Here is a 16541-nt window from a genome sequence, read left to right on the forward strand (position 1 = left end):
CCCATATGCCTTTTCAAAAGCCTTCTCTACTTGTCCTGCCACCTTCAAAGATTTGTGTACGTACACCCCCAGGTCTCACTATTCCTGCACCCCCTTTAACAGTGTACCATTTCGTTTATAACGCCTCTCCTCATTCTTCCTACCAAAATGCAACACCACACTTTTGTTTACCACCAACATTGATCTTCCCTTAACCCAGTGTTGATTTTTTCTTTGTATGTCAAGCTAAACCAGAGCTGAAACACTAGCACGCTTTTCAATTGAATACTAGTTTTACAGATGGTATTTTGCTCAGATCTGGATACTTACTTTAACTTGTCAAAGTTTTCTGGTTCCAGGCTCCATATTTCTTCCACCTGAACACCTTTACACCCTGAAAAAAAAGCACTGCAGTTAAATATTGGTCCACTTTGTTTAATACTCGAGTTTTCTTTTATGCATTCCATCCGAACATGACAGACAGAAAAGACCTGCTGGGCCACCAAGACTGCCCACACTCACGATGCCTGGGGCATCATGACTGGACACTTCCTACCCCCTCCCACGCAATCAGGTCATCTCCTGGGAGAGGCAAAAAAGAGAAAAACCATGGCGTATAAGGGGAGAAAAACTCTGCAAAATTCCTCCCCAACCCCTTCAGGCGATCAAAAACCAGTCCAGGAGATCACATTGACCAAGTGCACGTTAACTATTAATCCATTTACCTTCTATATAAAAAGCAATCTCCAGCAATGCATTGCAGAGGCTCACTATTCTCTGGGAACAGAAGGACTGCTTAACATCTAGCCTATTCCTACTTTTGCGTAGTTTAAATACATGTCCCCTGGTCCTCCCCAATCTGTCAGACTAAAATAATCTATCAATTGGCACGCAATCCCACCCTTTCCTTTATTTTATATACCTGTATCAGGTTGTCCCTGATTCTACGCTGCTCTAAAGTAAATAGACCCAGCTCTATACACCTATCTGAGTAACTAAAGGTTCTTTAAGCTAGGAATGATCCTTGTAGCTCTCCTTTGAGCCTTTTCCAAAGCCACTATCACCTACCATGTGAGGGAACCATAACTGGGTGCTATACTCCAGATAACATCTAACCAAAGACCTGTATAATGACAGACTGGTGACCTTTGATTTGTACTGAATGGTGCTATTAATACAACTCAATACCCTGTTTTGTTTGGCTACAGCTTCTCTGCATTGGTTGTGAACCTTCAGTGATCTGTGCTCAATAACACTTAGAGCCTTTTCCCTCTCAACCACTTTCAGTATCCTGTAAATAAGTATATTCTGTGTTGGTTCTACCTACATGCATGACACTGCTTTTATCTAGGTTAAATGGCATTTGCCATTGTTTTGCCCATTCCCCTAGTGGGAGAGATGGCATAAGATAAAGAGAGCACGATAGAGAGAGAAAGAGAGCACAAGAGTGAGAAAAGTTGTATTTAGCCTGTTAAGAGACCGTGAGATATGTTTTATAATTTTGTTACTAGAAGTGTTAATATTCTTGATGTCCATTGTATCTGCTCCTGTTAATTCACTTAAAATTGTGAATTTCGAATTGGCACCTCACTAAAATGGCCATCAGACCACCTTTCAGAAGGAGAAACATACATGGCGACACTTGCAAAAATGACATCAGTTCAAAAAAACAAGGTGCTTGCCCTTCTAGTTATGCTATATGACTAAATGTTCAGCAGTAAATATAAATTGGTGACCATCAAAGGGCAGAGCTCCTTAAGAGTCAGGTGACACTGAAAGAATATTGAATGCAGACCCAAAATTTGTACCAGATGCTAAATCATAGTTAACACTGTAATTCCTACCAGGCTCCCACCAATGCCACTCTCAACCAGCTGCTAGGTACTCGAGAATGACCCAGAGATGACTTCCCTCCCTACCTCGACAGAGAAGCATTACCTCCATTTAGCCCTTTCTCACAATATCACAACAGAGTTCCTCCACTTGCTTGATTTTATATAATGAGGCAATTAGGACATCAAAACAAAGGTGCACCACTGCTTTGACGTTCCAATTATGTTATTAAAGACAATTGCCTACCTTTAGCATTTCACTAACCCACACACTCTAATGTATTTCTAGTGCTACTTTGTAAGTTTAAATGGCATATCAAAATTCCTGAAGAACTGTGAAATACTATTTATATCAGCACTTCTGAAGGTCATTGTGTAACTTGTGTTTTTAATCTTCTCCTTCTTAGGCAGTCCCTCAGAACCAAGGATGACTTGCTTCCACATTAAAAATGAGTTCGCAGGTGACTGATTAGTCCAATGCGGGACCTACAGTCTCTGTCACAGGTGGGGCAGACGGTAGTTGAAGGGGCGGGTGGGTGGGGTGCTTGCGCTGCCTGCACTTGGCTTCCGCTCGCTCCCGGCTAAGAGACTCGAGGTGTTCGGCGCCTTCCCGGATACTTCTCCTCCACTTTGTGCGGTCTTGGGCCAGGGATTCACAGGTGTCAATGGGGATGTTTCACTTTTTCAAGGAGGCTTTGAGGGTGTCCTTGAAGCGTTTCCTCTGCCCGCCTGGGGCTCTCTTGCCATGCCGGAGCTCCGAGTAGAGCGCTTGTTTTGGGAGTCTCATGTCGGGCATGCGGACAATGTGACCCGTCCATCGGAGCTGATCGAGCGTGGTCAAAGCTTCGATGCTGGGGATGTTGGCCTGAGCAAGAACACGGACGTTGGTGCGCCTATCCTGCCAATGGATTTGCAGGATCTTGCAGAGGCAGCGTTGGTGGTACCTCTCCAGTGCTTTGAGGTGCCTGCTGTACATGGTCCATGTCTCCGAGGCATACAGCGGGGCGGGTATCACTGCTGCCCTGTAGACCATGAGCTTAGTGCCGGGTTTGAGGTCCTGGTCTTCAAGTACTCTCTTCCTCAGGCGACCGAAGGCTGCACTGGCACACTGAAGGCGGTGTTGGACTTCATCGTCGACGTCTGTCCTTGTTGACAGTAGGCTCCCGAGGTATGGAAAGTGGTCCACATTGTCCAAGGCCTTGTCATGGATTTTGATAATCAGGGGGCAGCATTGTGTGGCGGGGGCAGGTTGGTAGAGGACCTTTGTCTTACGGATGTTTAGAGTAAGGCCCATTCTCTCGTATGCTTCGGGGTAATCATACTTATAGCAGCAAATAATGTTGCAGAATTCACTAATCAATATACAAACATTAATAAGCCAAAATGAAAATAAAAAATTAAATTTGCTTCACTATTAGTGTTCTTGATCTTTTACACAGAATAAAAAGAGATAATTTGTCCACATAACAGTCACTGTACTGCAGAAAGTAATTCACCATATAGGTGCAAATAGTACAGTACTTGTTTAAAAGTGCTGGCTTAAAGATAAATCAACTGGTTACTTAATTTTGTCAATTAAACGTTTGTCAGTCAGTCAATTAACCTGGATAGCATTTTAAACTTGGTCGAGTTTTCATTCAAAATATACACTTACAAGTGAGGCACAATACTGATCAAACTTTTTCTTAATGTGGCCTTGAAATCGGTGTGAGAGATCAATATTTACAACATTAAAGTTCTGTTGCATCGCTGAAAAATTGCCTGTTATCTTCCGAAGGGACTGATGGTACTTACTAGATGAAAGAAAGCTTAAATATTCGGCCTAAATTGACATAGCAACAACTGTAACGAGGGCTACCTAGGCCTGGGTAAACTATTACAACCAAAAAGAAACAAAATACCCAGGAAGAAATACTAAATCAGGATGATGATGCGACTAAATTTAATGCTCAAGAGATGGTCATTTCTCCTTTCCTGTTGACAGGTTGCAATGGAAACTAGCATAAGTGGCCCTGCAGCTAGCCCCAGGCTCAGGGCTGCAGCACGCAGGCCAAAGGCAACAGCAGCAAGAACACCGCTCTCACTAAGTGTGACTGCCCGCCGACTCCATCCTCACCACCCGCTGCAGCTCAAACAACGCGAAGAGGGGGAGGGTTTGGCCATACCGAAGCCCTTGATCAGCTCTGTGAAAACTCCAGGATCACTTTCCATGAGGCACCATTCCCCAGCGCTCCCCGCCATTTCTGCAGCGCGCGCCGATCCCACTGCGCTCATTAATCCCTGAACCAGGGCGCAGACTCCGGGAGTGCAGGAGGACTTCACACCCTTCCCGGCAGACCCCGCGAACCGGGCTGGCCTGCGCACGTACGTACACGTAGTTTCCAAGGCAACCGGCAGACAGCAGGGCTGAGAGAGAGGGAGGGAGGTGACAATAGGGAAAGAAAGACCTTTCACGACCTCAGGGCGTCCCAAAGCGCTTTACAGACAACGAAGTACTTTTTTTGAGGTGTAGTCACTGTTGCAATGTAGGAAACACAGCAACCAATTTGGGCACAGCAAGCTCCCACAAACAGCACTGTGATAATGACCAGATAATCTGTTTTAGTGATATTGATCCAGGGATATATCTTGGCCAGGACACCGAGAATAACTCCCCTGCTCTTCTTCAAAATAGTGCCATGAGATCTTTTACGTCCACCTGAGCGAGCAGACAGGGCCTCAGATTAACGTCTCATCCGAAAGACGGCAGCTTGGACAGTGCAGCACTCCCTCAGTGCTGCACTGGAGTGTCTGCCTAGATTTTTGTGCTCAAGTCTCTGAAGGTCAAGGGGCTGGAGACCTAATAAATAATTAGTATCCAAAGTAATCCTATCGTTGCCAACCCGCCAAGATTGTCCTAGGGTCTCCAAGATTTAAAGATTAATCTCTTGGACATTGCTGTGAGCCACCCAGGAAATCATAGAGACATTTAAAAAATTGTGCTTTTTAAAATTTTTTAATTTGTTATAAAAATATTGGAAATGGGAAGAAAGGCTGTTGCGACTGGATGGGGTGGTTAGAGGCAGATGGTTATATAGAATCATAAAATGGTTACAGCACGGAAGGAGGCCATTTGGCTCGTCGAGCCTGTGCCAACCCTCAGCCCGTCCCACTCCCCTGCCCTTTCCCCATAGCCCTGCAATTTTTTTTCCTTCAGATACTTATCCAATTCCCTTTTGAAAGATAAGATTGAGTCTGCCTCCACCACCCTTTCAGGCAGTGCATTCCAGATCTTAACCACTCGCTGTGTAAAAAAAGTTTTTTTTAATGTTGCCTTTGGTTCTTTTGCCAATCACCTTAAATCTGTGTCCTCTGGTTCTCGACCCTTCTGCCAATTGGAACAGTTTCTCTCTATCTACCCTATCCAGACCCCTCATGATTTTGAACACCTCTGTCAAGTCTCCTCTCAATCTTCTCTGCTCCAAGGAGAACAACCCCAGCTTCTCCAGTCTATCAACGTAACTGAAGTCCCTCATTCCTGATGAATACTGCGGAAGAGAGGCAGGCAGGCAGATAGACAGAGCAACAGCCAGTCCCTCCCCCTCCCCCAATGGAACAAACCCATCCTGGACCTGTAAATTACCGTCTTAGCTAGGCCGTCAAGCACTTTGGGACTTGCTGAGGTTGTGAAAGGTCCTGTACAAACACGAGTTCTTCCTTTTAAAATCCAGGGAGAAAAATAATATATAAAACACTGGATGCCCTGCTTGGGGGGGGGGGGGAGTGTAAAGTTTTTTTTCTGGATAAGCTAAGATGAACTCGATGGCCTCCTTCATCTGTATCTGTCTTGTGAGCACTAGGAGCTGTTGTTTGTGACCTGTGGGGTAAAGATGTTCACACACTGCTGGACCCTGCGACCGTCCCCCGTGTGGCTGCGGGTGGCGCTGCGGAGTTGGGAGCGCGGAGAAGGCGATTGGCTGGCGATGACATCAGGGCGAGTGGAAGCCCGGATGTCGCTGTGGTAACGGACGGCGGGGGTCCCCGGGCGCTCTGTGCACATTCACCGGAGACCTCTCCAACGGTAGAGATCGCGACATGGAGGTAATCTCTAGACAGCGTTTTCTGGTGTCGCCGTGGATAATTGGTCCGTTTAACCGGGGTTTAACTCCCTCCCCCAGAACCAGCGGACCGAGAGCGGTCGTCGTGATTCATTTGCTGATGACTGGGAGCAGGGAGGCCTGCCATGGTCCTGGGGCTGAATGATGTTTACATTTCCTTTATAGGTGCACCGTACAATATATATTCATCACAAACGTTAATAGTGTGATTTGATACTTAAAACTTTTGTTATGGTAAGGAATCCAGGAACCGATCCCTGGCTTTTAGAGATATAAATTAATTTTTTTCTGGCAATAGCGATCAGAAAATTGGACCATTTACCACATGATTTCCACATTGCTGTGCAAAGCCGGCTTTATATACACAATTAAAAATGTTATCAAGTTAAGTGTTTTCATTTCCATTATTGCAAAGCCTTTGAAATTCAAACCTTAAAAGGGCTGAAAAGTTCCAAATCCCTTTACTAATGACACAATTTTGACTGGATCATAGATCTTGAACGGTTAACTTGATGATGTAAATAATATAAAGGTGTCCTTAAGCAATAATGTTTGAAGTCCAGTAATTTTAAGTGAGAATAGTTGGCCAAGAGTAGGAACTTGATACTATGTCGAATGGTGGTGCAGTTCATGTCCTGTTACCTTCTGAATTCTTGTAGTACATTACAGATTGTTTTGGTACTCATCATATATTGTATTGACATCAGAATATTGAAATAAGGACATTTAAAAAGGGATAGTGCCATTCCCAGCCTGTAGAAATAAATCCATCTTTTGCTTTTGGATCGCCATATACTCACTGCTGCTGAGTTAGAAATGATTCACAGTTCCTGCTTGGCATCCAAGAATGATCAGGATACTTATTTACAGTTATTTCACTAACTATAGATTAGTATGTGTCTTGCTAATACCTAAACTGAATTGCAAGATTTCCTGGTGGGGGCAAAATGATTTTGATTTTAAAATCTTGAGTTAGAAAATATTGAAACCATCATGCAAAGGAGGCCTGGTTTCAATTATTTTCTCCTTTTAATATAACTGTATATTGTACTTTTTATAACCCTATCAGCATTAACACACTGCAAATTTGCCCATTTGAGTTGTCCAAGTAATTTTACACCACAGTTTAGAAAATGTTCTCCGTGTGTGTGGTTTGTTATGATGGTACTGTAAACCTTTTGCCATGTTGCAACTGTTTGTGTATATGCAAAGTATATACAGATTATTCTGCACATTAAATCATTCACGTCTTAGTGCAAATCTATTTTTGGAAAAAAAAAACACTTTCAAGTGCAATAGAAGGTGTCCTTGTGGGGGGAAAGTGCTTCCAGTTAGTCTACGAACCGACTGTAAATGCAGTCATTAAAATGGAGCTGACATGAAATAAAGAGCTGGTAATATTGGCTGAAATACAGAAACACTGGTAGTGACTAATAATAGCTGTGGGCTTGAAAATGAATTAATACTGGCTGTAAAGAAAAGTATGTTTATAAAGTTGCCTAATTCTTATTAGCAGGGAATCCCCATAAGCATAATTGTTGAACAGTTTTTTTGTATTGTGTGGGAACCATCTATCATCTGTATAATTTGTTTTTCTTAGATATTCACATAGATATTTCACAATGATAAAGTGACAACACAAGACAATCTCATTTGATGTTCTTGGGCATCTTATTCAGTTCATATTTCAGTTAAGCTGAAGATTTACATTTTCTTTTTAGAGATTTAGATAATATATCAAATCATATATATCCTCAAACTTGAAATTGCTTTCAAGTGAAGTGACAAATAGATCAGTTAATTTTTGTTGTTTGAGATAGAAATGTTGGCCAGAGCCCGAGGAGAATTCCCTGTTCTTTTAGTGTGGACCTGAAGCACCAGAACATGCCAATAGGGTTGGTTTAACAACGTTTCTGGAGAATAGAACCCTTGATAATCCAGCAATCACTTCGCATTGTACTGTTAGTCCAGAATATGCAGTCAAGTGCTGGGGTGGGGGCTTGAACCACAGTCTTATTACTTGTGGTAAACCACTGCTAACTCTGTACATGTCTGTGTGGTAAACCACTGTTAACTCTGTACAGGTCCGGGTATGTCTCCGCCCCTGGCTCCACCCCTAAGCCCGGGTATAAAGGTGACTCACCACCCTTCCCCCGGGAGCTCTTAGGATGGATCCACTAGCAGAGGCATGCTCCAGTTCTTAGTCAATAAAAGCCTACTTCGTATAAGTTCAACTCGTAGTCTTTGGTGTTGTTGATAGTGCATCAATTTTATTGACTAAATTTTCGACATGGAGCAAATCTTGAAGCCGGAACGTTTAGACCTGGATCCTCAAGCAGCAGATGCTGCCAATAACTTTGAACACTGGCTGAGCTGTTTCGAAGCCTTCCTGGAGGCCTCCAGCACTACCGTCACTACAGATGACGCGAAACGGCTTGTCTTGAACTCACGGGTGAGCCACCGAGTCTACTCGATCATCCGAGACGCCACAACTTACGCGGCCGCCATCGCGACGCTAAAGGAACAATACGTGAGGCCTGTTAACAAGGTTTACGCCAGACACCACCTGGCTACCCGAAAACAGCGCCCCGGGGAATCGGGCGCCGAATATTTACTGGCACTGAGAGTCCTCGGCCGGGCCTGTAATTGCAAAGCGGTGACAGCCAAGGAATGCACGGAAGACCTGATCCGAGACACCTACGTAGCCGGCATCAGGTCCAACTATACACGGCAGAGGCTGCTGGAACAGAGGGGGCTTGACCTGCAGAAGACGGTGGCCCTCGCTAACTCGTTAGATGTGGCCCTCCAGAACATGGACGCCTACCCCCCTGACCGGATGGCCATGTGGATGTCACGGGAGCAGCCATCTTGGGACCCGGTAAGGCCACAAGCCGCCAGCAGCCCAACTACAGCTGCAATGACCAGAGGCCAGAAATGCTACTTCTGCGGCCAACCCAAGCACCCCAGACAGCAATGCCCCAGCAAAGGACGCGACCTGCTCCAAATGCGGCAAGAAAGGCCACTACGCGAGAGTCTGCAGGGCGAAATCGACCCCCAATTCCAGCAGCGCCGCGTGTGAACCGTGCAGGCCGCCATTTTGGACCCCACCAACCACGTGTGAGCTGTGCGGGCCGCCATTTTGGGCACCACCAGCCGCGGGGGAGCCGCCATCTTGGACACCATTTCGGGACCAGGCCCCCGGCGCGGGCGAATACTACAGCGACCCACCGACCTCGACGATGGCCTCCATCACCCTGGACCAATCTAGGCCCCGTCAACTAGCCAGGTCCATGATGAACGTAAAGGTAAATGGCCATGCCACAAATTGCCTTTTCGACTGCGGAAGCACGGAGAGCTTCGTCCACCCCGACACGGTGCGACGCTACTCCCTATCGGTTATGCCCACACGCCACCAGGTCTTTATGGCCTCAAAGTCCCATACGGTGGACGTCGGCGGCTACTGTGTAGCGACTCTGACAGTGAACGGCGTGGAGTACAGAGATTTTAAATTCCTCGTCCTGCCACAGCTCTGCACTCTCGTACTGCTAGGATTAGACTTCCAGTGCCATCTGGAGAGCGTCACGATGGCATATGGCGGGCCCCTGCCCCCACTTACAGTCTGCAGCCGGCAGAATTTAAACACGGCGCCGCGCAAAGTATGCAGCCTGTCCACCCTGAAGGTCAAACCCCCCCGTTGTTCGCTAACCTCGCCAAAGACTGCAAGCCAATTGCTACTAAAAGCAGGCGGTACAGTGCCGGGGATAGGAGCTTTATTAAATCAGAAGTAGAAAGACTCCTGAGGGAAGGGATTATCGAGGGCAGCACCAGCCCATGGTGAGCCCAAGTGGTGGTAGTGAAGACCGGCGAAAAACAGCGCCTGGTTATTGATTACAGCCAGACGATCAATCGATACACGCAATTAGACGCATACCCACTTCCCCGCATATCTGACATGGTCAACCAGATAGCACAATACCGGGTATTCTCGACAATTGATCTGAAGTCGGCATACCACCAGCTCCCCATCAGGCCTGAGGACCGCCAGTACACGGCCTTCGAGGCTGACGGTCGCCTCTACCACTTCCTCCGAGTCCCCTTTGGCGTCACCAACGGGGTCTCGGTCTTCCAAAGGGAGATGGACCGGATGGTTGACCAGAACGCACTGCAGGCCACCTTCCCCTATCTAGACAACGTCACCATCTGCGGCCATGACCGGCATGACCACGACGCCAACCTAGAAAAATTCCTCCGTACGGCCCAACGGCTGAATCTGACATACAACAGTGAAAAATGTATGTTCCGCACCACGCGCCTCACTATTCTTGGCTGCGTGGTGGAAAACGGAGTCATCGGCCCCGACCCCGACCGAATGCGCCCCCTCCTGGAACTACCCCTCCCCCACTGCCTAAAAGCCCTGAAGAGATGCCTAGGGTTCTTCTCTTACTACGCCCAGTGGGTGCCCAACTATGCGGACAAAGCCCGGCCCCTCATCAAGTCAACCTCCTTCCCCCTGACGGCAGAAGCCCGTGCGGCCTTCACCCTCATAAAAGAGGACATTGCGAAGGCCACAATGCACGCAGTGGATGAGTCCATCCCTTTCCAAGTGGAGAGCGATGCATCCGACTTCGCCCTAGCCGCAACCCTTAACCAGGCGGGGAGACCCGTGGCCTTCTTTTCACGGACCCTCCAGGGCCCCGAAATTCGACACTCCTCAGTCGAGAAAGAGGCCCAGGCGATAGTGGAGGCTGTACGGCACTGGAGGCATTACCTGGCCGGTAAACGTTTCACCCTGCTCACTGACCAACGGTCAGTAGCATTTATGTTTAACAACAGACAAAGGGGGAAAATCAAAAATGATAAGATATTGCGGTGGAGGATCGAGTTATCCACCTACAACTACGATATCTTATACCAGCCCGGGAAACTTAATGAGCCCCCAGACGCCCTATCCTGTGGGACATGTGCCAACGCACAAGTCGATAGGCTACGGACCCTCCACAATGATCTCTGCCACCCGGGGGTCACCAGGTTCTTCCATTTTATTAAAGCTCGCAACCTGCCTTACTCCATCGAGGAGGTCAGGACCATGACCAGGAACTGCCAGGTCTGCGCCGAATGCAAACCGCATTTTTATAGGCCACACAGGGCACACCTGATTAAAGCCACCCGCCCCTTCGAACGTCTCAGCGTCGATTTCAAGGGGCCCCTTCCCTCCTCTGACCGCAACACGTACTTCCTCAATATTATTGACGAGTACTCCCGTTTCCCCTTCGCCATCCCCTGCCCGGACATGACCAGCGCCACAGTCATCAGGTGCCTCAGCGACCTGTTCGCCATATTTGGCATCCACAGTGACAGGGGCTCGTCGTTCATGAGCGACGAGCTGCGCCAGTACCTGCTCAAGAAGGGCATAGCCACGAGCAGGACTACCAGCTACAACCCCCCGGGGTAACGGACAGGTAGAGAGGGAGAACGTAACGGTGTGGAAGACCGCCATGCTCGCCCTAAAATCCAAGGGCCTCCCAATCTCCCGCTGGCAAGATGTCCTCCCCGATGCGCTCCACTCCATACGATCACTGCTCTGTACTGCCACAAACGCCACCCCTCACGAGAAGATGTTCGTCTTCCCCAGGAAATCCACCTTGGGGACATCACTACCGCCATGGCTGACGTCTCCGGGACCCGTCCTGCTCAGGAAACACGTGAGGAGCCATAAGACGGACCCCCTGGTCGAAAAGGTTCACCTCCTCCACGCCAACCCACATTACGCCTACGTGGCGTATCCTGACGGGCGGGAGGACACAGTCTCAATTCGAGACCTCGCACCCTCAGGTACCACCCGAAACACCATCGATCACCATCCACTACCTCCACCCACCACCACTACCCACGACGCACCACCGGGGTGTCTACCACAAACTGACGACATGCCGGTGCCATCCCTACCCCGAGAGGACGACACGCCAGTGCTCTGTCCCACGCGAGAAGCGGCCGCGGGCAAAGAACCGCCGCAACCGGCACCACGAAGATCATTACGGCAGACAAGACCCCCCCCGGAGAGACTTTCGTATACGAACTTTTGAAACACTTCACCCCGCCGGACTCTTTTTTTAAACGAGGGGTGAATGTGGTAAACCACTGCTAACTCTGTACATGTCTGTGTGGTAAACCACTGTTAACTCTGTACAGGTCCGGGCATGTCTCCGCCCCTGGCTCCACCCCTAAGCCCGGGTATAAAGGTGACTCACCACCCTTCCCCCGGGAGCTCTTAGGATGGATCCACTAGCAGAGGCATGCTCCAGTTCTTAGTCAATAAAAGCCTACTTCGTATAAGTTCAACTCGTAGTCTTTGGTGTTGTTGATAGTGCATCATTACTCAGATGAGATTGTTGCAAACTGTCAGGTTGACACTGCATTTATTGTAAGAAGGGATGCTGTAAGGGAAATTCTTCTAAATGTTTATAATTAGTGTAATAAAACATCCTTTTCTTGGTTGAAGCTCTTGGAAAATGATGTGTAGTAGAAAAGCTAAACACATTAATGGCTTATGTGTATGATATGATCTCAGAAGGACAATAAAATGTAGCATTTATACTGCTACTTTTGTATCAGTTTTGGACACCCATCAACATAAAAGTAGAAAAGTAACTCTGGAGTTGGGTTCTAATCTGAACCCCAAGTGCGTCACTCGAGCAGTGTGAGATAACTGTTCTGACTGGTCTGAGCTTGCACTGGATGCAGCATACTCTTGTTGGACCTCCTGGAAACTCTTAAAACTGTGCATGGGATGCTTTTTAATATTATGAGAAAGCAGACCTTCCCAGCATTAAAAAAAAACTGCTCAGTGGGCAGAGCGCCTTTGTACTTGACCACTGTGTGACGTTAGCTAAGCTCAGTTGGCATTCTAATTTTGGTCTGCTAAACGTGCATAGCACGCCATGGATGTGATTTGAGACTGGTAGCTGCAAAATAGCTGCAGCTTGATTTCCCTGGGGTTCCTCCGTAATTCAGGATCCTACTTTGAATTTTGTGCAAATCTCTAAAATGTTATTTATTGTTACCCTTAGTAATAATTTTTAAATAAATAAATGAAAGAAAGAAGTGATATCCCATGTTAATCTCTTAATCCTGGAGAAACCCCTGTTAATTTTCTTAAAATCTGTCACAGTTCTTCAGGGATCTAGTAATGTGGGTTTCTTTAAAGTGATTTCAGCGTGGATTATTTTGGTTCCTTCTTAGCACTATTATTAGTGCGCAGATGTAAACTCTAGAAGATCTGAAAACCAAATAATAAAATTTACATTAAATTTTGCACGCTGTAGTAGAGGCAAATAGCATGTGCATTGGAGGGGAAGCTGGATAAGTACACGAGGGAGAAACAAATACAGGAAACTTTTTTATCCGGGACCGACGTGGTGCCGGTTCATCAAAAATTCCGGATAGCCGAGAGCTATAGTAAAACATATGGAGAGCTGAGAGCTCCGTATAAAGCAACAAACCCTGTTGCTTAGCAACAGGTGCAGAACAATGGCCACAAGTTCCAAGCGTCTCTGTAGCTTAGCAACAGCTGCAGCCACACCCTTGCACAGCAACAGATCGAGGAAGGCAAGTACAATATGAAGTAAAACTTACCTGAACCTACTCCTGAATTTTGCCGGTTAACCGAGATTTCCGGTTATTTAGGTGCCGGTAAATCGAAAGTTTCCTGTAGAAGGATATGCTGATCGGGTTAGATGGTAGGGTGGGAGGAGGTACATTTGGTGCATAAACACCAGCATAGACCAGTTGAGCTGAATGACCTGTTTCTGTCCTGTAAACTCTATGTTACTTAGTAGGGCAATAAAAAAGGAATATAGTCATCTTTTTGTAAAGTTTAGCCTGGGTATTTATTTATAAAATATATACTGTATACTTTTTCCATTCAACAGTGTATCACAGATGGACTCAAAGCTGTTAGAATGCCATCGGAATTGGAAGTGCACCAGATCGAGCCATTGAATGAGCAGCAAGTACTAAACTCTGAAGGTGGTTACGTGTGGCACGTGACCGACATGACCCGCCTGCGCCGGTTTCTCTGTTTTGGTTCTGAGGGTGGAACATACTACACCAATGAGGAAAAGCTTGGGAAAGAAAATGCTCAGGCCATATTGAGACTGATCGAAGAAGGTAAAGGGGCTGAGGTTGTCCAGGAGATAAAGACATTCGGTATTGAAGGAAGGGCAGTCACACAAGATCCTACTTTGTTCACCTTGGCTCTTTGTACACAATGCTCAGATGCTTCCACAAAACAAGCTGCATACAAAGCTCTGGCTGAAATCTGTCGCAATCCAACCCATCTATTCACATATATCCAGTTCAGAAAGGATCTGAGTGGAGGGATGAAATGTGGTATATGGGGAAGAGCCCTGAGGAAAGCAGTGGCAAACTGGTACAACAGTAAAGATGGGATGGCTATTGCAATGGCAGTTACAAAGTACAAGCGGAGAGCAGGATGGTCACACAAAGATTTGCTTCGGTTGTCACATCTGAAGCCAGCTAATGAAGGTCAGTAATAATATTGTGTAGCACTGATTTTTCTCCCCCAACTTTCTCACCTCCTGTCTAGAAGCTGCCTAAAGTGACTGACCATCTGATAATTTAAATTTCCTTCCCTCTTGGGATCGTGCCCTGACCAGCAATATATTGACTTGGAAATCGCATTGGTCCTACCATTCATTGCTAGAGGAATTGAATGAACGTATGATTACCCAGCAAGTTAGAATCAATACATACAGCGGGAACAGTACCATAGTGGTAATATTACTGGGCTAGTAATGCAGGAACCTGGACTAATGATCCAGAGAAGTGAGTTCAAATCCCACCTCGGCAGCTGGGGAATTTAAACTCAGTTAATTAAATAAATCTGGAATGAAAAGCTAGTATCAGTAATGGTGACCATTAAACTATCGGATTGTGGTTAAAAACCCATCTGGTTCACTAACGTCCTTTAGGGAAGGAAATCTGCCATCCTTACCTGGTCTGGCCTGTATGTAACTCCAGACCCACAGCAATGTGGTTCACTCTTGACTGCCCTCTGAAATGGCCTAGCAAGTCACTGTGTTGTAACAAACCGCTATGAGAAGCAATAATAAGGATTAAAAAAGCGGACAGACCACCCGGCATCAACCTCTGCGCCAGCTACGGACACGGCAACGGCACACCCAGCCCAGTCGACCCTGCAAAGTCCTCCTCACCAACATCTAGGGACTTGTGCCAAAATTGGGAGAGCTGTCCCACAGACTAGTCAAGCAACAGCCTGACATAGTCATACTCACAAAATCATACCTTTCAGCCAATGTCCCAAACTCCTCCATCACCGTCCCTGGGTATGTCCTGTCCCACCGGCAGGACAAACCCACTAGGGGTGGCGGCACAGTGGTATACAGTCAGGTTGAGTGTCCTCAACATTGATTCCGGACCCCATGAAGTCTCATGGCTTCGGGTCAAGCATGGGCAAGCAAACCTGCTAATTACCATCTACTGCCCTCCCTCAGCTGATGAATCAGTACTCCTCCATGTTGAACACCACTTGGAAGAAGCAATGAGAGTAGAATGTACTCTGGGTGGGGGACTTCAAGAGTGGCTCGGTAGCACCACGACTGACCGAGCTGGCCTGGAGGACATAGCTGCCAGTCTGGGCCTGCGACAGGTGGTGAGAGAACCAACGCGAGGGAAAAATCGACCTCGTCCTCACCAATCTACCTGTCACAGATGCATCTGTCCATGACAGTCCCGTCTTCACACTGCGGACACCCTCCATTGTGTTGTATGGCACCCCCACCGTGCTAAATGGGATTCAGAACAGATCTAGCAGCTCAAAACTGGGCATCCATGAGGCTCAGCAGAACTGTATTCCACCACAATCTGTAACCTCATGGCCTGGGGTTATCCGTCACTCTACCATTATCATCAAGCCAAGAGACCAACCCTGGCTCAATAAGGAGTGTAGAAGAGCATGCCAGGAGCAGCACCAGGCATACCTAAAAATGAAATAACTACAGAAAATGCTGGAAATACTCAGCAGGCCAGGCAGCATCCGTGGAGAGAGAAACAGAGTTAACGTTTCAGGTCTGGGACCCTTCATCAGAACTGGAAAAAGCTGGAGATGTAACATATTAAGCAGGTGCAGAGACAGAGACAGCTATGCCTGCCTGTTCATGGGACATGTGGAACATTCTTTGTTCCAGTCCTACTCAGGTCCCCTCCCTCCCCTCTTTTTCCGGTACATCAATGACTGTATTGGTGCCGTTTCCTGCTCTCGCCCTGAACTGGATAAGTTCATCACTGTCATTACCCAGAGCTAAGAAGTAAGGCACTTCTACATATCCAAAAAAGCAGTAAAATATGGAGAGATGGGCAGTCAATATTAAATTCACAAAACAATTTAATTGTAACAGTAAGAGCTTGTTTCTGCTATTGGAATAGACCTTTCTAATAAATTCCTGACTATATACAGCAGTGGTGCCACTAATAAGTAACCATGCGAGAAACTTTAACCTTTTTTTTAATAAAACTTGTTGAATCTGGTACTTTGCCTTTAATATTCTTTTAGACCTTGCATCTCTAACTGACTAAAAGAGCAGGTGGGCAAGCA

General features: G+C 46.8%; 2 protein-coding genes across 10 annotated transcripts in view; one reads left to right on the forward strand and one right to left on the reverse strand.

The window, feature by feature from the left end:
- Window positions 1–4159, reverse strand: part of uchl5 (ubiquitin carboxyl-terminal hydrolase L5) — a 49823-nt gene extending 45664 nt beyond the window's left edge. For 2 of the 4 annotated variants that reach the window (XM_085982372.1, XM_085982369.1), the window contains exons 1-2: window positions 3977–4157; window positions 310–373 (exon numbers count right to left, since the gene is read on the reverse strand). In XM_085982372.1, coding sequence (XP_085838498.1) covers window positions 310–373; window positions 3977–4085 — 173 coding nt within the window. In that variant the 5' untranslated portion in view covers window positions 4086–4157. Of the gene's footprint in view, window positions 1–309; window positions 374–3976 lie in introns of all 4 variants that reach the window. The other 2 variants (XM_085982371.1, XM_085982370.1) reach the window with 2 other exon arrangements.
- Window positions 4160–5593: 1434 nt separating this feature from the next.
- Window positions 5594–16541, forward strand: part of ro60 (Ro60, Y RNA binding protein) — a 69346-nt gene continuing 58398 nt past the window's right edge. For 5 of the 6 annotated variants that reach the window (XR_015077637.1, XR_015077636.1, XR_015077634.1 and 2 more), the window contains exons 1-2: window positions 5594–5891; window positions 13837–14452. Coding sequence is in view for 2 of the 6 variants with exons in the window: in XM_085982376.1 (XP_085838502.1) it covers window positions 5886–5891; window positions 13837–14452 (622 nt within the window). In the remaining 4 variants the exon portion in view is untranslated. The remainder of the gene's footprint in view (window positions 5892–13836; window positions 14453–16541) is intronic. The other variant, XM_085982377.1, reaches the window with a different exon arrangement.

The sequence above is a fragment of the Somniosus microcephalus genome, chromosome 3 (assembly GCF_052327205.1).
Source record: "Somniosus microcephalus isolate GS21.2 chromosome 3, FLI_Smic_1.0, whole genome shotgun sequence".
Lineage (NCBI taxonomy): Eukaryota > Metazoa > Chordata > Chondrichthyes > Squaliformes > Somniosidae > Somniosus > Somniosus microcephalus.